This window comes from Hetaerina americana, unplaced genomic scaffold (genome assembly GCF_022747635.1).
Source record: "Hetaerina americana unplaced genomic scaffold, ioHetAmer1.1.p SCAF_46, whole genome shotgun sequence".
Classification (NCBI taxonomy): domain Eukaryota; kingdom Metazoa; phylum Arthropoda; class Insecta; order Odonata; family Calopterygidae; genus Hetaerina; species Hetaerina americana.
Window position 1 is genome coordinate 1,958,135 of NW_027287052.1, and position 24,366 is coordinate 1,982,500.

The window sequence follows — 24,366 nt, forward strand, 5'->3', positions numbered from 1 at the left end:
CGTCCTTCTCGTCTGCCGACCCCCACCCGTGCCAATCACCCCAAAAAAACTCACTCCCCTGCACTTGCCACCCCCTACTCGTGCTCTCAGTCATCTTCATTTTGTTAAAAAATCATTGTTAAACAACAAAATCTTAAGTGTATGTATGGTATAAACATGAAAAGTGATAGGAACACATGTAAAAGACGAACGCAGGACCTTCCTGTGTTTGTTCTTAAAAAGTGTTCCTATCCCTTTTCCTTATATTTATCTCCATGTGAATATATAGTATGTATATACCATATTTATTTTTTATGTGTTCCTACCCTTTTTTCTTGCTTCTATATCCAGGGGAATGAATACTTGTTCGCCATATGGCGGGTTTTCGTGTTTGAATAATGTATTTGTGTGTATATATGTTTGTGTGTGTGTGTGTATATATATATATATATATATATATATATATATATATATATATATATATATATATATATATATATACACATTCCTTTATATGTGTTCCTATCCCTTTTCCTTATACCTATTTCTAGGTGAATGAGTATTTGTCCGCCATTTGGCGGGATTTCGTGTTCGAATGTGTATTAGGCCAATGTGGCTCGTTTCTTCTTCTGGCTATGCCACGAAACGCACTGTTCCTATCCTTTATGATGTTATACAGGTATGATAGCTATACTACTACATTTCCTCTTGTTTGTTGTCTATTTCTCCTTTGGTGGTGGAAACAGCTCCCTAACGCCATCTCTTGGCCAAAGAATCGGGGCACTTGGATGCATAAAGCATCGCAGATCTCAGTGTAAATTACGTTTCCTAGAGAGCTCAAGTGGTTAAGAGCATCTGCCCGGCAAGTGGAAAGATCCGGAGTTCAAGTCCCGGTCTAGGAAATATTTTTACACTCGTGATTTGCCTGATTCCGCCTTCCCCACCTCTATTGTGTTCTTCCTTTATACGTGTTCCTATCCCTTTTACTTATATCTATTTCTAAGTCAATGGGTATATATATATATATATATATATATATTTATAACACTCTGTGCATATATATATATATATATATATATATATATATATGCATATATATATATATATATATATATATATATATGTATATAGATGATGTAGAATCACTCACGATAGCAACATAACATTTGGACGGCACCATAGAACACAAAAATATGAACGGAGGACACGTAAAAGGACACTCAGAGTGTTATACACGCACACAAATAAATACATACATAAGAACCACACTCACACTAGAAAAATGGTCCACGGCGACACAATATATAAAGCCAGAAGAAAACTATTTACACAAAAAAGCATAAAAGAACCCCAACAAAAGGGTTCTACCAAATTTTCGGGGATGATGCCGCTTCCATCAAACCAAGATAAGTGAAGATCGAGAAACACTGTTCTTTTGAGTGGGGACCACGGGGGGAGGGGATGGAGGAATGGCCGAGGGGTAGGAGAGAGGGGAGTTAAAGGAACAGAGGCGTGAGGGAGGGATGAGATTGCAGATATTCGCACATGCATGTATATTGGAGTACAACCTTGACGTGGTGGAAGTGCTTGGGCGTTCTGAAGACCCCTAGAGCTGTTCTGGCGGGGGCAATGATATGTATTCCTTGCATGGTCACCCATGCCAGAGAGGTCGGAGGTTAGGAACTAGACTAAAGTTAGTCCACGCAGCTTCGGTTTCTCAATGAGGCGTCTGACCCCAGTGGGCCTGCCATTAAGTGATAGCGTCACGTTAAAAACACTATTGAGGAAGGCAGCGGGAAACCACCTCAGTTTTCATCGCATGAACCGATAATAGAAAACTTATATCTTTATAATGAGTCCTGGCTTGGAATCAGGCAGATGATATTTCCTACTGCGTGTCGTGCCCGACAGAGAGTGAGACTATGCTTCTGTGGTAAAGAAATGCTAGCAAAGCGAAATAGACACCAGCTATACAAAAGAGAAAGAATAGGACGAAACCAGTTAGAATGGGGATTTTGGGTTATTAGGACGATTTGAAGAGAGAGAAATTAGAAAATACAATGCGTGAGTTGAAGAAAGTAAATATAGATAGTAAATGACTGTGCGAGGTGAGATGGAAGGATAGTGGGCATTCCTGGAGCGATGGTGATAGAGTAGTATACAGTGGAGAAGAGGTGGGGTCAGCGGGGGGGCAATGAAATGGAACAAAAAGGTGGGAAGAAGCGATGGGAAGACAGAACAAGCAAGTGATGGAATATTATGAGAAAATGTAAAAGCTGAACCGAAGACATAATTCATTGTTCGGGTCTCAATTCCACCGAGTAACCATAGGGAGGACAGTCAGACAGGATGCACGATTAATCAAAGTCAATAATTAAAGGTGGTCAGGAAAGGAAACATTTGATAGTGATGTCGGATAGATACGCGACGGTGGAAAAGGAAGAGATAAGGGAAGATAGCAATAGAGTTCTGCTGGAGATAGTAATTAATCCTAAATAAAACTTCAATTAAACCCCCGAATAGACAAAGATCGACTTGGAAAATGCAACCTAAATTCAAAGAGATATCACTCGAACTATAGATGTGTATGTAATACTTGTATTGTTGCACACAGATTGAGATGCAGCGTGATTAACTCACGCAGTTTCCAGGGAGCAGATGCAGAACAGATATTAGTGCTAAATGAAGGGCAACTTCGGATTCAAGAGGATAAAACAAAGGGAAGTCGGTTATGGAGATGGAACGTAGACGCATTAACCAAGATGACAAGAAATGAGAACCAATAGACTGAAGAGAAAATTATTAGTGAGGACGGCTCGAAAGAAAATATTGGGAATATATATAAAAAGACGGATCTAAAGCCAAAAACAAACCTAAGGGAATAGTGGAAGGGATAAGAACAAGAAAACCATGGATTACGGTCGAGACGATATGAGAGATGGACGAGAAAAGGACATGGAAGAATGGAAACAAATAGTTTCGTAGAAGGAAGAATAAATAGTTGAAAAATAAACATAGGAGAGAAATAAATAGACCGGAAGAAACTTGATGAAGACGCAGTGCGAGGGTATGGAAAGTTAACAAAGGAAGAGTGAAATTGGTGCACTACACTGGCATGTGAAAGCACGGTCGGGAAGAAAGAAGGAAACATCCGTGTAAACAATGAGGGATAAATCAGAGAAAATATTAATTTACCCTGGGAAGATGGAAGGAACACATAGAGGAACTATGTGTTTAAAGACATTAGGACAAAGAGCTCAGACATAGAAGGAGAATGCGACGAAGATGAGGAGCACTTTAGGTCCAGGCTTACTCGACGGTGAGATAGAAAGGTCACTAAGGGAAATTAAATCAAATAGACTATCAATTGCGCTATACGCACGTACTCAGGTGCGTATAGCACAATAGAGTCTGAAATAGCAGAGTTAGGAAGCGGAGTGAGACATGGGTATCCATTATCAGTCGTTCTTTTCAGCGTTTATGCGGAGGAATTGGTTTAAGAGAGACGGGAAGAACTGACGATAGGAATGGAATTGGGTGAATAATTCATAACGTTAAAATTTGCGGAATATCAAACATTTGATAGTCAGCCGAAGGGCACCAATACCAATAATATTACATCACATATAAATATGCACATATATATGCATATATATATGAATATATATATATATATATATATATATATATATATATATATATATATATGTGTGTGTGTGTGTGTGTGTGTGTGTGTTCATTTATACAGAAACAGATATAAGGAAAAGGGATAGGAGCACACGTTTCCTGGATAGCTCAAGTGGTTAAAAGTATCCGCCCGGCAAGTGGAAAGATCCGGAGTTCAAGTCCCGGTCTAGGAAATATTTTTACATTCGTGATCTGCTTGATTCCGTCGTCTCTTCCCCTGTGGTCTTGATTTTCTCCCGCGGTACTGCTGGTGTGTGTGTGTGTGCTGAGTTCTGATCAGAAAGTAACTTACGCTTCAGCCTAGTGTGGCGGTGGGTAGGGCGAGAGCCACTATCTTGTTGCTTGACAGTCCTTCAACTCAGTACGCATCCTGCTCTGGAGTAGCGTTCAAACTTCTTCAAACTCTTCTACTTTGCTCAATGCAAATTGTTTAAATGTGCGCCAAAATAGGAAATCCCGCAAGTTGTGGAGTGCGAGCTTTGATTAGATTTTAACAGTCAAAAAACCACAAGCCAATAAATTCTCAAGCAATTTTGTGAAGTGTACGAGGAGACGAAATAATGAGTGAAGGTGGAGTATGGCAGTGGTGCATTCAGTATAAAAAAGGCCGCACCAATGTTCACGACGAGGCCCGCGGTGGTCGGCCTAGCCTTGTGACAGTGAAATGATGATAAATATAAACGAAAAAAAATCGTAAAAACCGCCGATTTTCGATTAACGATCTCTCGCTAGACGTGATTTGCAACATAGCCCTTTGACAGTGACGCATAGTTGCATACTGGTGTAAAAAAATGGAAGTGAATGTAAGGCAGCAGATGTTTTGAGAGACGGAATTGAACAGTATTGTTATGACAAATGCCTCAATTTGAATGAAAACTATGTAAAAAAATAGTTAAATAATGTGCCTTTCAAATATATTTAATAAAACTTTGGCTCGTCACTAGGTTAATACTTTATTTCAAAACATAATAAGTTACTATCTGGATATCCGTCGCTGACAACACGCGGGATTGTCTATTGAAGCGCACACTGGTAGTAATACCAACCTCTCCGGAGTCTCAGAGGGGATTCCTTGCTCCGAGAAAAAGGCTATACCGATTAATGTAGTTTATGATACGGTCCTCACATACACTTCTGAAGTATTCACTGTCGAAAGAGCGTGGTAACCTTGCAGGAAACCCTAATCTTTTTGAATACTGCGGGATTTTCGGTGAAATGTGAGACTGGCCTCCCATTCGGGCACTCCTTGAATTACACTAAAAATGCGTTTTACTTCGTTTTGAATTACCCGGTCGCATTTCGCCCCCTCGCATCAACCGACCACTGAACCTAGCTGCTCTTGTAAATGCATCGCCCACGATAAAGAGTTTTCTTTCAGCAATGTAGGTCTCACGTTATGATATAGTTTACAAACCAAACGCTCACGGCCCAGTATTTTTGAGCAAAATACTCTCATTTGGCGTGATTATTCTCTTGAAAACGGTACGTGGACCAAATTGTAAAAGTTCCTGAGTCTAACGCCACCCCCTGATATCGCTCATCCAGAAAAATCACACAAGCAAACACTCACAAGACACAAACATGCGCCGCAACACACATCAACTCCACCGTATACATACCCATACATTCACATGCCCTTATGGAAATATACAGGTATGCCATCAATTGATTATGTGAATGAAATGAAATTAACTGGATTACTAATAACTAAAGTAATTGCACACATTAATGTAAAATATTAATCACCATAAGTTTGTTTTGAATAAATGAAATGACTCCAATAGCCGTAAACAGTTTGCCTTTCAAAATAAAGTACAAATGAGGTTATTTGTCTAACGCTACACGTCAAAGGATGGGGTAAAGGGTAAATAAGGGAAGGGTTCAGAACGGTGAATACGAAAACGCGTATTTCGGCCTCAAAGTAGCCCTCTTTAGCTCACTGAAGGTGAATCGTCACGGCAACACAAGTTGAAGTGAGAACGGGTTGAAGACATCCGAAGAATATAAAGCTCATTTCATTTATTCAATACTGCTAGCCGCAAGAGCTCAATTCAACCAATATTGCTATTATTTTGTGCGTGCATTATACATGAGAGAAACTGATCTAAATTAATTTGGCAAACAAACGTCTTTGCCTTCTTTCTTCCAGACTGACAATTTATCCAAGCAACGTGTGGGGAGATTACTATGTATTCTAAAATAATACATAGTAATATCTCGGGCCCGCCAAGCGTTGCCAATTTGAAAATCTCGAGCACGTGGAAGGATCCCGTCTCGAAAAAAGAAAATACTTTTCACTGGGCACGAGGTGGCTCCGAACGTACTTGGGGAAACTCGGGAGAGCTGGATTCGTGACCAATATGCAAAAGGAAATGAATGAGGAGGCATTAAAAGGGGAAAAGATGTGCTTAGGGCTTTGGCTGAGATTGAGTGGGTCCGCAACCTTCGCCCCCCCCCCCCCGTAGAGACACGTACAAGAGCGAATCGAGTCTCCCGATCCGAAGAAGGCGGGAGATCACGTTCTTGGGAGAGTACCGAGAAAAATAGAGCACAAATCATCATTTCTAGGTCACGCGGAGTATGCGAGTGGGAAAAAATGACCACAAATATTTTAACCCCACCGTAAAATATTACAGTAACCGAAGAGTACGCAAAAAAACCACCCCAGGCCTCTTTTTATTGAATTTTAACGAATAATGTCATTTATATTTTCGAAAAGGCAACAATTCATCTGAAACATACCGCGACGTTTTATGACTGCTACGTGTTTGTGATTGAATCATTGGTCTACAAGGCTATTGGTCATTTACCCCGATTGCCAACAGCAGCAAAGCCCCATCAAGTCTTGAGGATATCAAAGCAAACTCCTTAAGGGATGACCAGGGACAAAATCCCTGAAATGCAGTTGCGTTCACTTTTCTGTTGCACAATATGCTCCGAAGTTAATCACAGATTCAGATAGTTGTTTTAAATGACAATCGACCCTGCAGACAGCTGTTTCCTATAACCAGGGACATTTCTATTCTCATGTGCAAGTGATTTTTAGTGTATGAATTTCGGTTCCGTAAAAAGACATTCCGTAATCCAATTATTTGTGAAGCCGAACGTTTTCCTTACCTTATGATATTGGTCAGTTAATGTCCCATGATTTAATCCATCAAAGGTATATGGACGATCATTAATTATACTTTCGAAGTGGAATTTCCTTATCATTCAGATTGCTGCTGGACCAATTGCGTGAGCTAAAGTGTGTTGAGAGGACTTGGATTAGCGCGCAATACGTACGTATGTCATAAGATTAGGTTGAAAAATAGATTAAAGGTTGATTATAGATTAAGCCGTCGCATTCGTTTTAAAGGCGTCGAGTTGAGTTTAGGGATTGTGGAAATTCATTATCACCCTATATTCCAAAGGATGCCTGTGACATTGTATGTACGGTATTTCGTCACAACATCTAGTTCCTTTAAAAGCCCCAAAATTTCAGAGTTTAAGAGGACGCCTCGGTAGCTTAAGTGGCTAAAGCACTCGACCGGATATTGAGGGATCTGGGTTCGAATCCCAGTCAAGGCGAATGATTTTTACACTCTGAAATTGTTGCATTGAAATCACCCTATATATTCACACTAGTATTAGGTCCGAACACCAGCCATGAAATAGGGGGAATGTATTTGCTGAATAAATAAATGACATCCTACTATCCAATAAGCCCCGCGTCAATTCCTCATACTGCCTTCATCCCTTCCCGTTCCTTCCCCTTCCGCGTTTACCTAACATTCATTCTCTCCTCCATCACATTCTTCCACATCCCATTGCCAATCAACATGCTCTGCATCCATATTTCCTACCCTCCCTATGATTTCTCCCAACAAACCGCTCTCTACGCTTCTCCGTCCTTCTCCACATCCACATTCCGGAAGCCTTTCAATCTACGCCTATCATATTTTCTCAACGTCCATGTTTCCACGTCGCACAAAACCACGGCCCATATCAAAGTTAAGTTATAACTAGCATTTTCTCAACATCCTTACTCAACTTCCCTGTCATCAATTCCCTCCCCCTTGTGTCAAAGTTATTAGTTATTCTTTTAAGTTACATCAGTTTAATGATATCTTTATTTTACGTACGCATCTATTTTAATTATTATGAATGGTAAATCTTAGAAAGGAAAGCCTTTGATCCAGGCCGTTTAAAGATAGATTATTAATAAATAAATGTAAGAAAAAATGATTTGCAAATAAATTTTCACAAAATGGAAAATAATACATCTAGAAGTGGTCTTGTTTTACAGTAACTTCATCCAACACTTATGAAAACCAAATAACAGCCAAATAATTTGAATTACAAAAAGGAAAATTTACGCATAAAAAGTAATTTTCCTTATCGGAAAATAACTTAATTCCTCCGATGCGTACTTGAAGAGCACACTTTAGTTCAACTTATGCAATTGAATATTTTTTTCAATGGAATACTACACTGAGCACCAGTGTGGCTTTCCAATTTCCTCCAAAGCCGTTGTGTTGGCGATGGGATAGTTGGGAAATGCGGCGGATTCGGTGGAGTGACGGCGAGTGCGGTCATGCGGAGGGGAAGGGCGGTGGTGGTGCATCGGTCGATGGAGGGGCGGACCGGACGTTGCATGATAATCGGTAGAAGGCATTTTCGGCCGTGCAATTGACTCGGAGGGAGCACTGGGCGTCGGAAACGAGGCTTTGGGGCGCATTTAAGGTCAGCATTTGCAACCTAGGCGGAGAGAGGGTGCGAGAATGGAATAGGAGGGTGGATGTGTTTAAGGGATTGGTGGATTGGTGGTAATATGTGACATATTACTTTCGTTTTTGCGAGCTATGAAGTTTAACTAGCGGGGGAAAAAAAGCCTATTCCAATTGGACTTCATTAATATGCGAAAACATCTGCTCCGAATCACTCAGTCGAGATCAATACGGAATTCCATCGGTTCAAATTTTGGTATGTACTCTGCAAGAGGTGAATTGTCTTCTGGAGAATAATTGCGAATTGTTGGCGGGAGACTTATGCTTGGGCTTCTACGGGCGATGAGCGTTGTTGATGCGCTTAAATAGCGTTGCGATGCGTACGACTTGACAAAATCCAGGACATAGAGGCATTTAAAAAGGTACTCTTAACGTTATGGGCGTCAGATGATCAAGTAGCGATAATTGTGGGAATGATGCTTAAGGCTGGAATGATGAATAAGCCCTTTGTTGAAGTTTATCTGCGTATCACAATCTTTTATTTGTATTTAATTATCCTGATATATTTAGTCATTCACGTAAATTAGGTCAAATTGCGCGACTATTCTTTACCAAGTTAAATCCAACGAGAGACTTTATATACGGATATGAAGATAAGTTCGATAAAGAAACAACTCTTTTTAAACATAGCAAAATCCTCGGTTATCTAAAATAATATGAACAAATAATATCAGCAGAAGGCTTAAATTATTCTCGATGAAGCATGAATTATACGTACAAATATGGAAAATAGAGGAACAAAAACGAAACCAGTTACTATTATGAGTCCTGATGGTGCCTCCAGACATTCCATGCCAAGCGTACCACGTGCACACCAGACCCTGCCGTGATAACCCGATAGAGAGAGGAACGGACCATTCGCGCCACTCGAGCGATCCCCGGTCGGGGGGAACAATGCCGCCCCGCCGAGGGGGGAGGGGTCTCGCTGCTGGGGACGGGAGGGAAGGAGAGACTCACGTCCGGCCAAAGGGTGCATGAGGGCAGGGTGCCCGGCAGCCGCCGCCGCTGCCGCCGCCGCCACTGCCGCCGCCGCTCCTCCGCCCGCGGCCCCCGCGGGGACCACGGACCCCAGACCGGCGGCCCCTCCGCCGGCGGCCCCCGCGGCTCCACCCCCGCCAGCTCCCCCACCCGCGCCCCCACCCGCCCCAACTACGGCCGCGGCTGCGCCGCCGATGCCCCCGCCGCCGCCACCAGGGCCGCCCCCCACGCCGCCCCCGACGCCGCCCCCACTCCCCGCCGCCCCCTTGGGCTTGCTCACTTTGGTGTTGCTCTTGGCGAACTCCAGCCGGATGGTCTGCGGCATGTCTGGGTCGAACCGCACCCCTTGCTGCACGGGGAGAGAGAGAGAGAGGAGAGAGTGAGTGAAGAGGTGGTGCACGGGCGGTGGGGTCCGCCCCACGGGGACGATTACCACCCCAGCACGTTACTCAACCAGGCGCGCCATGGCCTCCGTTTTCTGTATTCAAATGCGGCAGCGATACAATAATACATGAGGCGAAAATGTGTTCGACGAGAAATAACTTACAACAATCTCGCAGCCAGCCATTTCGGGATTTTACTAGTGTTGGATCTAAAGCTTAGCTTTGTAAAATTTGTTGTTTCCGGCTTAACTTTGCGGATTTTATGGAGTTTATTAAACAGATTGAAATGAAATAAGTGACCCTGTAATTCCAAACTCATTTTGGAATTACAGGGTCACTTATTTTAGAACACGACCTGGGTTTCGACGTTGGACCTCATCATCAGACCGTCCTCACAGAAGACAAGCTTTGTTTGAAAACCTTACCTATGTACTTGAAAAAATAACCAAATCCTCGACGAAGATTGATTTTTATCAGGAATACCAACCCAGAATGTCTCACGGAGCGACGTTCGGCTGAGTGTTCAGAGAAACCGTCAACATCTCATCCGGATAGCTTCGGAATGAATAAATGAACACGAATTCTTGACGCGGCGGAATTGGGTGAAATATCAAACCAAGTCCTTGGCGTGGGTGAGGAGTTTCCCTTCCCGTGAAGATAGATAGATAGATAGATAGATAGATAGTGGTCTTTATTTGGGCGAAATTGAGACCAAATGGTCCCTTCTTCCATTTAACCCATCGTCATATACATATTATATTAGCCATTAAACTTATAAATACAGTCATATGTACACATAAATACATATAGACAGACATCAATTCATCGAAAAGAAAACAGTATATACATATATATAGACACACACATACACATACATACACATACATGCAATGGAAATAACTACTACGTGTTAGGGTTAATACCCTGAGCCATCCTTGAACTTTGGATTTTCGGAAGACTTTTAGGTCCACACGGCGACCTTCAATATGTTTACCTACTTGAAACAAACTAGGAGGCCTCACGAAGGGCCAGCACACTCTCTGCTCGTACTCCGGAGCCTCCCATTCGAGCCTCGACTCGGAAATCGGTCTGTTGGTGGCTGTGATCAGTAATGCCATTCAGTGCGAAGAAATTTCCACGTTTTGAATTTAACAAATGCCATAAAATGAAGGCAGTCTCTGCATTGGTATGAGTGACCTTTTGAGGAATCTTTAAACGGAGCTGAGGCATTAAATATTACCAAGTACTTGCATACCTTTTCGCTTAGAAGTTGTGAATCGTTCGAATCTTCTGGCTATCAGTAACTATGCACCTAGAGTAAATTCTCTGAAAGGGATATTTTTTATCACTAATTCGTATTGCAAACGCTGCTGATTAAAATGTTCACAAGTTGTGTTTGCAAGGTTGAACCTTTCGAAGGAAACAAGGGAATGACTAAGAACATTTTGTCGGATTTCTCCGATTAAGACTTCTGAGGGTGGTATAAAATAAGGTAGAAGACTATCCTTATCATGACTAGTAGTATGACCAAAAGGTAAAGTTTTTTTATTAAGGTACGCAAGTCTTTCTTTCTTCAAAAAGCAAACTGGTATGTGAATATTTACATCGTAATCTTAAATCTATTTGGTTCAAGGCTCGGGAAATGCAAGAGGAATGCCCGGCTATTTATTTTTCAAAGGGAGACAACGTCAAAATCTTTGCGGACAGCGTATAAAAGCTCTGCAATCTAAACAGTGTTTTTCGATTTCGGTTTGATATATATAATTTTTTGACCTCTTTGAAAATTGCATATTCCCCAATCTATCAACGGGAGCCTAAAAACTCCCTACGATTTTCAAACTAAGACCATTGCTTTCAACAGCGTTATTGGGTAAAAATTTACATTTTGAACGCCTGTAAGCACACACGTAAATTCTTCAGTCTTTCGATTGAGTGCCGAACGTATTTTATATTCCAATACGGATATTTGGTGTCACGTAAAATTTAAAATTCTAATTCATAAGTGTCCTGAGTAGTGAGAAAATTCGCATCGCTTGAATCATCGTCGTCTCACGTGAAGAAATAATAAAATTTCCAATGAAATACTAAAGTTTGTTAATATTTGTCGCACATATCTCTGTCCACGAGAGTTTTCATCAGTGCAATAAACACAATGAGAAGACTGTATTCATTGAGTAGTTGGTTGCCAGCTTCGGAATGTTTAAACTTCGTCGCACTGAAAGGCACCACGGCCTCCTCGCCACTGTGTAGAGGCCGATCGAGGCCCCGAATGTAGGACACGGAGGGGCCCTGCAGAGGTCTGCAGGGCCAGGACCCCCGAAATGGGAGTCCTGGCCCTGCATGAGGTCTCATCGTTTAGCCGGTAAATATTTTGAAGGTCAAAGTTATTCCCCACGTACATTTGAAAGTAGTTGAGTGATAGAATAAGAGTGGCAAAAAGAGAATTTCTCGTCTTTGGTGATTGTTTCGCTGCTCTATTATCCAATTGACGTGTACAATACTGTTTCAGAGATTGATTTTTGGTCCCGGAGCGAGCACACGAACAACGAGTCACTCAGAGCGTTCACCACTGCCCTTACGGACGATATCCGCACCAAGAAAAACGGCGAACAGTCGACGAACATGAGGCGTCACGTGAGCGAAAAAGAGATTCCCGGCGAGGACACCGAAAGTTGTTGGTGGTTAATCTTCTTATCGATACCTCGATACCGTGCGATATTGTTTATTTAGCCCGCATTGATGCGGATTTCCGGTTAATTTGAATAGTTTATAAACACATAATATTTCCAGTCAAATAATAGCGATGAAATGATTTTCTGTAAAAAATATAGTTTATAATCCAATCTTAAATATAGCATTGCGCGTTCTCGGAGAAATTGATAAGTACATGACGTATCGCCATGGAATTATGGAGATAAAATAAAAACGGGCATATACGAACATGAATATTCGCCGTATTAAAATGCCAGAGGGGTTTCTATTGCGATTCATTGGAAAACAAATCGAGAGAAGTAGATGGCTTTATGCTTCAAAATAATAACAAGAGACATTTGATGGTAGTTGGAGGCCTTACTCACCTGGAGGTCCTGCTTGGCGGCCTCGGCACCCGCCCTGGTGCTGAAGGTGACGAAGCCCACGGGCTGTTCGCGGGGGTTCCGGCATCCGGGGGCAGCAGCACCATCCATGGCGGGGGCAGGAGATGGAACGAAAGGGAGCGAGGAGGGAGGACCCAAGTGGGAGAGGGGGGGAGGAGATTAGAAGAGAACTCTTTCGACGCCCGCGTGTAAGCGGCGGTGTGGTTGGTTCGGGATGCTGTCCGTGGGAGAGGCTTGGACTTGAGGGGAGGAATGAATGGGGGCAGCAATTGGGGAGGAATGCCCTCTGAGGGGGGGGGGACCTTCCGCACGCCCCACCACTCGCACCCGGGGCAGATCGAGTCCGGCCAACGCACGCACCAAGTAGCGCGAACATTCGCATCCAGTGCACCATGCCTACTTACTACCGGAAGATGGCGAACCACTGTTCTTATCATTCTTGAACAATCAGTTTTGAGTTTAATGTTATTCAATCAACTTATTCCCAGAGACAAAAGCGGGTCGTGACCATTTATGTCATACAGAAGGCTTGAAAGACGAGAAACGCTACTATTCGAGTCTAGTGGCGCGGAATAATTTGATTTCTTTCGTTAATCGCCAATCCGAAATTAGCCATCTGGTCTTTTACATCGGATTATGATTTGAATGGAAAAGAGAGAAATATTCTACTTATCGCGTCGGGAAAAATGAGTATGTGTGGAAAAGAATGAGAGAATCTAGTTAACTTCTGGACTTCACTAATTGCACAACCACTCCTACGAAGAGATAATGTTTGTGTCCTCTCCAATTAATCGATATGAAAGAGATTGCGCAAGTAGGCAATGCCACGGCCCTAAAAACAGCCAATATTAATACAGAGTTAAAAATCGTTAGTCGGCGTCGGAGGCAGTGAAATTGTTAAACTAATATGAAGTAACTGATTGTCTGGGTACGGAAGTGAAGACTGTCAGAAGGTGAAGGGTGAAGTTGGTAGTGTCGTGGCGGACACCATTTTAATTTTGATTGGTGACGTAGGGCCTCCTTAAGATAACCTGTTTGAATGAATTCTGAATCCCGCTTCAATCAATCAAATTGAAAGACTCCGCCCTCCGAGGATTTGCATCCTTGGCATTACTCGGGAGACCAATAGAAAACCGTGACGTCTCTATCCAACCTGGGTGTTAATAATTGACGAAGAAACAGGGAATTCGCGGCGATTCGACCCTTACTCTGAGCATAAACTATTAAAGTTTAGAAATATGCTTGCCTGTTAACATGTAAATGGATAGGGGAGCTGCAGAAATTTCTATAAATTAGTTTAATCAAATAATGCAGTTCTTGGAGATATGAACGTCAAGATATTTTCATTACAGTTTACGTATCGAAACTAAGAGAAGCGACACTGATGGAAGACCTCAATTACGTCGATATAAGGAAAGTTTTAGCAAAACCAAATTCAAAATCAATCGCTCATGCCCATGGCGTGGTTGAAAAAACAATATGGTCGGGTGGTTGATCATATGTGGTGTACATGTGTGTATATATTATATATTTTTTTTTGCGTAAGCATAAGTACTGACGTGGAAACATTTTTTCCAGGATTCCCTTTACGTGAAAACTTAAAAATTTAGGCCTGAGGGTTTGCGCAGTCACCATAGGGAAGATTAGGTGTCCTAAAAAGTCCATTTGAGGACTCGTCCTGCTCGAAGCTTGGTGAAGAAAACAGTAAATCTTAGTCACCTACTGGTTTTGGGAATCAGGGCTCCCATACGTATATACGAGAATGGTGATCTTAGAAAGAAGCTGGGTGACAAAATGTAACAACTTTCCATGATAGAATATTTCTCTGCAACAAAAGACTATAGATTGATTGAAAATCGATAGTCCTGTGAAGAGTGTCAAAGGAGGAGATGCTGATTTTTTGGAGATTTCCAGTAGATTTATTGAATGAAGATAGCCACAGCTGTTGGCGAGAAAAAAGGGATCTGATGAGATGGCCGCCGCTGTAGTGATTCCCCCGATTTAATTTGGTAGATCAGATCACTAAGGTAAAATCAGGGAGATTTATTGTAGAAAGGTTTGATTTAAAATGTCGTTTTTTTCTCGAACCATTCGAGATCAAAATAGATATGATAGAAAATGCGTAGGAGATAATTAGAATTGGTAGTATTCATATTTGTCGATATCCTGCATGTTTCTTCATCCTTGTCATTCTTTTTACTTAATAAACCCATCTTTTCAATAGTACTACAGGATGATTTGAATTGACGTAATCTTTTATTGAATAATTTTGCTTGTAAGTACCTTCTTTCGTGTGATTAGAGTTTGTCAAGTGAATGATCAAACTAATATTGGCGTAAAGGTAACATGATTGCGATTTTGCATGGACACGCCCTTGCGGCGGCTTGCGGAATATTGTATAGATGTAGATGGAATTCTAGTAGAATACAAGACCCGTCTCGTCAGAGCCAAACCAAATCTTTGAGTATATGTATATTCGTTCACTGCGAAGCTATAGAAGTTTATGACGATAATCCTTTTTAGATGTGCTCGAGAGAAGATATTCTCTGCAGACGAGATAGTCATAAGAGCACGTTTCTGACATGATACCGTATCAAGTTTTCACGGATGAGAGCACTGGAGAGCCTATAAACATTTCAAGATGCCTTACAAAGTATGACCACGGATGAGAGAAGGGAAATAGTAGCGAGGACATTCAAAGAGAAACGAAGCACTGATATAAGTGAAGGGATATAAGTGTCCCATTTTCTCAAGGTTCCCTCCAGGAAGCAATCATTGATTACGAACAATCCCTTGCGCCAGTAATCAGCTCTTACCCCATTCGATTACTCTCCATGCCACTGGAGAAGGGAGAGATAAGGTCATCCATCACGTGGATTCTACAACTACCTTTTTTTAGCTTTGAATTTCATATGAACTGTACATAGAGAGTAATCGGAAAGGTTTAGGAATTCAATGAGCAAAGTCTGATTATGACCATCTATGGACTCATACTGACCTCCAGGCAATGGAATATCACGGTTAAGTCAATTGAGAGAGAGAGAGAGTCTGATCACATCCACTCTAATCATAAACCACACATGTTTGTTTGGATCTGTGTAATATTCCTATCAATTTTAAGAGTTTACGCGGAATATTCGTGTGCGCCTCACCAATGACCTTTCCTTACCCCAAAGAGACTTGACCAAACTGAAAAGTTGTCTATTATAAGATATGGGGAGACTTTGCTCCTGCTAACTGACGAACACATCGATAAAAATTCTCATTGTATATTATGATTCAGTCAACGGGAGTTGCGGCCACGTGGAGCTCCACTAAACGAGACATCACTCACCTTTAAGAGAAAGCTAAGGACGAGAATAACCTTCAGAAGCACTCCTGGTGGCATGTTGAAGTAACTTTCCCCCCTCAACACGCATGCACAACAAGTTTGAGGTCGTTACATTCATCCAGTGTATTTTGAGAAGCGGAAGTATGGGGACATGATTTAGTGCTATGTTAACGCGAGTTAAACAGCGTGCGAATATTTAACAGCTGAAAAAATGTCCCCTACAGAGATTTTATCGTCTTTTAAAGGCTAATTATGTTGACGATGCTTTTGATAAGTCTACTGTAAATCGATGGGTATTAAAATTTTGCGGTTGCGAGCCTGGAAAAAGTCATTTTTGTTGGAGAAACGCGAGAGCGGACGTCCGATCACTAGATTTGATACAAAATGACTGGTGAATCACTCAAAAGCGTTTCGCAAACCATATTGGAACGTGTAGGCTTCATTATTGAACAATTGGGATACCGTAAAATCTATGCACGATGGGTACCACGCCGTCTCACAGGCGAGAACAAACAGCGTCGATTGGAATGCTTCGAGCAACTGCGAGTGACATCCTCCTTATTCTCCCGATCTTGCACCTGTTGCAATTTCCATTTTTTTCCTCAAATCAAGAGACACCTCAAGGGTAATCATTACGTCTCGGAAGATGAGGTGAAGGTAAATGACAAGTCCTGGATTCGAGAAAGGTCGCGTTGACATAGCACTAGAACATGTCTCTATACTTCCGCTTCTCAAAATACACTGGATGAATGTAACGACCTCAAACCTGCGCGTACGTGTTGAGGGGAATGTTACTTCCACATGCCACCAGAAGTGCTTCTGAAGGTCACTTTGTTTGTGGTGTACAAGCATGTGTGCATTAGTTTTCAACTTGCCCTCGTATATAGCATATGAGGAAACTTTTGAAAAAGGAATTCTCATGAAAGGTCTTCTGTTTTATGGGTAGAGAGGGTCCTGTTTTTCAAAATGACTGTCAGATTGCTCAGGGATCTTTACTCAACCGTGAGAATCGTAGTAGAAAAAATCGTATGGGTCTATGACATCATTTTGTTAGCAATTCAAGGTATAATGGTTTGATTGACGAAGAGTATTCACTAAGAGAACAGACGTAAGCGAACTTGTTCACGGCAGGATTGAACTTTGAAAAGCACATGTACTCTTACAATGACCTGGCATTACTTCGGAAATTTTTTTGAGAATTCTATCCAATTATTTGAGATTATACCAGTACGTACTCTTCATAATGTGAAGTTTTTGTGAAATTGCATAAAAGTGTTCTAACCTATATGAAGGGTATTGTTGATACACTTTTGCTGAATTGAAGAATGTTTTTGTACTATGTGTGCTCAAGGAATTACAATCACCCATCAGATGTGTGCTTTCTATCTCGAGTGTATTTGAAACGGTAGAAACTAAAAGGAAACACTCAAATACTGCAAAAGTACTTTTACTTATACCGTGTACTTAAAAAAAATCCTTTCGGGAAAAGTGTTAATTACTTGTTTTTGTTAGGGCGTAATATTCTCAAAACTTTTTTTTCACGTTGCGACGAATGAATTCCATATCGGTATACAGTTGAGATGTATTGTCTCTCTCAATACCACGATCTTTATTCACTCGCAAAAGTGTCTCGTATCGCAACTGTTAACTCAAGCTAATTCAGACTCATCCTACATAAATATTCACCTGTGTAATCGTATGCTATCTTAAAACGATCTATGGGAAATCGACAGAATTGGTCAGAGGAGGGTTTCAGTGTGTGGCTATAAGATTACACTTTTCAAATCAAGATTAAAATATATTCAGATCTCGCGCTGAAATTTAAAAAGGAGCAAATCTGACAGGAGTTTTTAAGTAATAAACAAAGTATTTCGATTCAGGGGGATATGATAAAGCATAATATGATATTCCAGATCAGGCATAAAATTGGTTATCATTGTGAAAGCTAGTTGTGGGAACACATTGACTAAAATTTTCGTTGACATTTTCGTTTGCATATATATATATAATATATATATATATATATATATATATATATATATATATATATATATATATATATATATAACGAGGGTGATTCGAAAAGTAAGGTCCCCTATTTTTTTCATTAAAAATCAAATTTATTCTTATAAATTTATTGAACATTAAGCTGTCTTTTTCATACACTTCATACCATCTTAATTCACCCATGTCTGTTCTTGGCGTTCTTATAAATATTTTAAGACTATGATAGTTCAAGAAATGGAAAATGCGATACCAAGCGTTTCAAAGCTCAAACAGCAATGAGAGTTCGTATGGCGGACATTGACGTCACATGCACTGGAATAGACTCGGAGGGCGCCCTTGGGCCGCATAGCGCGCGGGACTTAGATCGAGAGCGCGGCCAGCCTCCGAGGGGCGAATCGCGACGGACGGCGGGGCGGGCGATAACTGAAATCAAACGATCGAAGAATCAATCGATGACTCGCGGCATCACGGAAGGGCCGTGGGTGGCGGGGCGAGGTCGGTTGGGGGGTGGAGTCAGGGTCGGGGGGTGGAGAGGGAGAAGGGTGGGAGTGAGGAAAGAGGGCGGAGTATGGGAGACAAGCGGTAGCGCAGATACAAATATTTCTCACAGACCGCCCAAAATGGATATGTATGTATAAAATATTTTGCGAAAAAAAATTTCTCGCCTTTCATATTTCCAATATTTATTCCATCAAGTTTCAGTTCCATAGGAAAATGTCAAAAAGGTAAGAAAAAAACTATCTAAGTTATTCATTCCAAAATGTGAACAGCAAATCCTCTGATGAGCTTTTTATTTTCAAATCCATCATAATAGTTTTGGAACATTGGTGTTATGCAAGAAAGAATTAATTTTGTAAAACGGGACCGTGTAAAATTAACATGAATGCTTAAGGAAACATACCTTAATATTTTGAAATACAAAATAACTATCAACAACTTTATCATTAGAAATATTCCAATAAAAAAATTAAACATAATAGAGAATAACAACCATTGTGATCGTTACTGGTGCATTCTACAACATTATAATATATATTGGTGTATTGGTAAAGAGAAAGAGTAAGTGGTGCATTACTTCGGATTCGGTAGCGTTCAGCTGTAGCTTAGGCATTGAGCCTGTTGGCGTGTGTGTATATGTTCACGTATACGATACTCGTTTATGCATGTACGTGGCGAGAGTGAATTGCAAACAGAGAGTACGCAAAAAGGAAGACTACTCCATCAATCCACCAAAGAGGGTGGCTGTGCCACCGAATATTTCATTTATTCATCGTTGTTCCCTTTTTTGTGTTCTCTGTATTTTTTATTGATGCACTTGTATCGTATAAACGTCAAGTGTTGATTCGTGAGATTCCCTATTTGACATAATATATATTTTTAATGTATATACATATACATGTGTGTATGCGACTCCATGTGAATTCGCGGTGTTCCCCTGGACTACCACACCCCACTTTTTATGATTTTATATTTGGTGTAAATATAATACGTTTTATGCTCACAAATACAAACGCAATATATATATATATGTATATATATATATATGTATATATATATATGTATATATATATATATATATATATATATGTATATATATATATATATGTATATATATATATATATATATATGTGTGTGTGTGTGTATGGGATAGGAACACACATAAAGGACAAACACAGGAGAAGTGGGGAAGGCGGAATCAGGCAGATTACGAGTGAAAAAGTATTACCTAGACCGGGATAGGAAATATTTTTTCACTCGTGATCTGCCTGATTTCACCTTCCCCACTTCACCTGTGTTTGTCCTTCATGTGTGTTCCTATCCCTTTTCCTTATATCTGTTTCTATATAAATGAGTATATATATATATATATATATATATATATATATATATATATATATATATATATGCACACATAAATTATGTGAAACTGTCACGGATGTGAATAATAATGTATATCCTGTTAGCACTAGCGAACAAAAACATAGGAAAACACAAAAAAGAAAAGAAACTCGCACGTTTTCGCATTTTCGGTGGTCAAGCGACCTGTCTTAAGGAATAGCAGGAAGGAATTCCTCCAGTTCCTTCCTTCTCTGGCTTGAGAAAGGTGGCTTTACTACCGAAAGTTCGAAAAAATATGAGTTTCTTTCTTTTTTTCTATTCCTGTGGTTTTGTTTTTGTTCGCTGGTGCCACCGTGATACACATTTTATATATGTGCGTGCGTGTGTGTGTGTGCTTATTCACCCACACAAGTGCAAACACATACACTTTGGAGAAGGGGCAAAGGAAAGACAGGTAAGGACACATACACGGACTAACTCGAGGGTAAGTAATTTCCATGGCAAATATTTGATACATCCTGGATGGGCTTCTCAATTTCTGGACGAGAGCTCTACGTTTGAAATGATGCACGAAAACCACCCCTCTCCCCAACAGATTTACAGATACATACATTCTTCTGCTATGCGTAGGATTCACTAGGGGAAAACACCGAGTGTGTTTCGAGTGGTCTTTCTGTGCGTAGCTGCGACTTCTTCTGTACTGAAATTATCTTTTGTTTTGTACAACGACTAGTTTTATCAATTTTACTATTTAATAATGAAAAGTACATGTGCAGATGGACAGGGTCAGATGTGACACCAATAGCTAATATTAAAAACAAACTTGAAAAAATAACATGAATGGCAATAAAAATCCTAAGTAACCTGCTATAAATTAAGATAATCAAAGTTAATAGAAGATAATACAATCACACCATACGAACAACGCACCGTTCACCATTGCACTCTGTCGACTCCCAAACATCATACCCCGTCCGAAATCGCGGACTCACAAACATCAAAAGTTTTCACAGTCCAACTTCGCGCCGACCACATTGCCAGCAAACAAACCATTGTCGAACGGAGTCATTGTAAAGTTTATCACCCAATCCTTTGTTCAGTGGCTACCTTACTGCTCTTGAAGCAACTAGCACTGGATGGAAAGGGGTCGAATAACTCTCCAGGTAGTTGGTCTTATTCACCAATATTTCAATTTAAAAGCGAAAGCTTTTTATTTTTGATTTTGTCGTGTTTTTAAATTTTTTACGCTGCCGTATTTTTTTCAATTTAAACTTATTTTATCTCTTGACTTTTTATTTTTTTTCTTCCCGCGATTATTTACTATTCACACTTAACTATTGTAGACACCGAACATTTCCTCCATCTCCTGTTTTGCAAACTCTGTCAATTCAGAATACCCAAACTACCTTTGTAACCAAAACAAAATCTGTTATTTTATGCCTAACGAGCCCATATCTTGCTGCCTTCCGTTGCACGTATTCTACCTTTTTAATGCGCCCCACATCATATGGGTCCCATACTTTGGACAATCAATCCAGGATGGGGTGAACAAGGAAATTATAAGTTCTTTCTTTCGTGGCTACGGCACTTCCGTTTAAAATTTCTCGCTGCCCGACGGATTACTTTAAATCCCTTACTCGTCAAAATATCTACTTGAACTACCAACCCAAGCTTTTTAGTTAGTTAAACGCCTAAATAGCTGCAATCACTGCAACCTGGAATTCCAACTCCAAACAGAATACATATATCTGTGTTAATAAGTGTATATTTATATGTAAATAATATCCACCTAACAGCGAAAGCATACGGATCTTTCCACTTGTCGGGCCCGGCAAGTAGAAAGATCCGGTAATATTTTATCACTTGTAATTTGCCTGATTCTGCCTTCCCCACCTCTCCTGTGTTCGTCCTTTATGTATGTTCCCATCCCTTTTCCTTGTATCTTTTTCCATGTAAATTTATACGAGTATGTATATATATATATTATATATATAAATTGTACATGTATGAATCAGTTTGTTTGTAAACGTACGTTTTTTGGCTTAGAAATATACAACGAGGTATAACTGTGCGCTAATATTAGCTATTTGTGGAAAACTCAAAGAGTAGACATGTGTGGATGCATACAGCCTGTGACATACACGCACATTGCATGCGTGGCCCAGTGGCGTGCAGAGACCCTCGGGGGAGATGGAGAACCGGACAAAGGGAGGGGGCAGCTAGACATAAAACATTCTCTGGGAATGGGGGAGGGGGAAGAAGGAGGAATCTAAGAAGAGAGAGAGGTTGGAACGACTATGCAAAAGTCAGGCGTGAACGTCTCTAGGCGTGGGTGCATTTCGCGTGTATATTCACGTGAAAACAGAGAGAGAGAAAGAGAGTAGGCGAGGATACAATTTCAGGAAAAAGTGCACACATACAAGATGGGGAGCGAGGGAGGTGGAACAGAAAATGCGACAGAGCGCGTGGTTGGTGTGCGTGCGTGCGCGCTTGTGTGCGTGTGTGGGTGTGCTCATCGGGGGGGGGTGAGAGGGGGGGGTGTTTGTGGGACGGGGGGGAGTGGGAGCAGGAGCATCCATCCATCCGTCCTCGGGTGACCATTGAGAGCCGTCGCTTTCAAATTCGCATCACTCCACGAAGATTTAGCCGATGCCATTTGTTTCGTTGTCCCTGTCTGATCAGCCAGGAGTCACCCTTTATACCCTTCTTTCTCTCTTTCTCTCTCTCCATAGCGATTCTTTACTACACATTCTTCTTGTGGGTGATTTTTTATGAATTATGCATATTTTGAAACTACAAAATTTAATATAGCCCAAGCAAATGATTTTGCAAGCGCCCGACTGAGGGTTAGAGCGCTTGTCCCTTATGACCTTAAGGGGTCTCACCATCGTCTCGTCAGGTGAACGATCGTTACTAGACGTGTTCCTATTTTATAAGTACTCCGAAAGCCACCGCGAAGATGTGTGGCTGGGTACACACCATACTAATTTTTACTCGAAATGCTTTTCTCCCCTAGGGCGGTCGGACAACATTATCCCTTGATCCCATATGGTTGGTGGGAAAAATAACATCTTAAAACAGCCGAGGGATGCAGCCGGAATTTTGATACTTGATATTTTAACACTCTTGAAGCCACCGCTAGGGTGTGTGGCAGGGGGTGAATACACACCAGAATAGTTTTGACCTGATATGATCCTATCGCGGTCGGATAAAGTTATTCTGATCCCCGATCGCTTGAAGAAAAAATGGCATCTTAGATCTATCTGTTCTACACTTTATCTCTCTAGTTATATGGACATGATCTCTCCTACCGTTGTACAATGGGAGCAATGATAAATTCTCAACATCATCGCTTAAGTGACATCCTTCCAATTTACGCAAGAGTTTCAATCTGTAATTTAACCTTCGCTCCATGAGTGATTCCCAGCCTAGCTACTCTAATATTTTGTATACTTTCACTAAGTTTATCATAAAAACGTTTTACGAGGGTCATCCGGAAAGTAGTACCCGTTCGTGCCGCATGAAGTGCTGACGACGCGAGTAGCCGCTGGACGAGGTCAGATAGCTTCAGTGGCTTGTCTGCCTTCTCTGAGCCAAGTTGCGTGACGCTAGCATTGCCTGTGTTGTTTCTGTGATTGTTTACAATGTTTAAAAAAATTGAGAACGCCGCCAGTTGTGAAGTGAGGGCAGTGATTAAATTCCTCAATGCAAGAAACGTTCGCCCATGTGATATTCATCGCCAATTAAAGGAGGTGTATGGAGACAATGTAATGGACGAGTCGTCTGTTCGGCGGTGGTGTCGCAACTTCAACATGGGGAGGGGGAACACACACGACGATGAGCGTTCGGGGAGACCGTCTGTCATTACAGACCAACTGGTGAGCTCAGTTGACGAATTCGTGAGGAACGATCGGCGCGTCACAATTGATGACATCTGTGAGCATTTTCCCAATGTTTCTCGAACAATTGTTCATGAAATTGTTAAACACCATCTGCATTATGCAAAAATTTGTGCAAGATGGGTCCCTCGCGTATCTCAATGAGCTGGCGGCGAAGGACTATGCAGCAGGAATACAGAAACTTGTCACACGTTATGACAAATGCCTTAATTTGCTTGGAGATTATGTTGAGAAGTAGTTTAAAGTATCCTCTTTCAAATAAAATTTTTTATGTTTGTTAATATTTACTTTTGTGTCTTTATTTCACGAACGGGTACTACTTTCCGGATGACCCTCGTACATATCTATCTCCTCTACCCTGCACGCGATCGGCAATTCGGCAATCAATCCAACTTCGT

At 41.1% G+C, this 24,366-nt stretch overlaps 1 protein-coding gene across 1 annotated transcript in view; it reads right to left on the reverse strand.

The window, feature by feature from the left end:
• Positions 1 to 24,366, reverse strand: part of LOC139693315 (protein couch potato-like) — a 280,979-nt gene that overhangs the window by 52,962 nt on the left and 203,651 nt on the right. The window contains exons 4-6 of the mRNA XM_071591430.1: positions 12,874 to 12,936; positions 9,612 to 9,762; positions 9,393 to 9,467 (exon numbers count right to left, since the gene is read on the reverse strand). Coding sequence (XP_071447531.1) covers positions 9,393 to 9,467; positions 9,612 to 9,762; positions 12,874 to 12,936 — 289 coding nt within the window. The remainder of the gene's footprint in view (positions 1 to 9,392; positions 9,468 to 9,611; positions 9,763 to 12,873; positions 12,937 to 24,366) is intronic.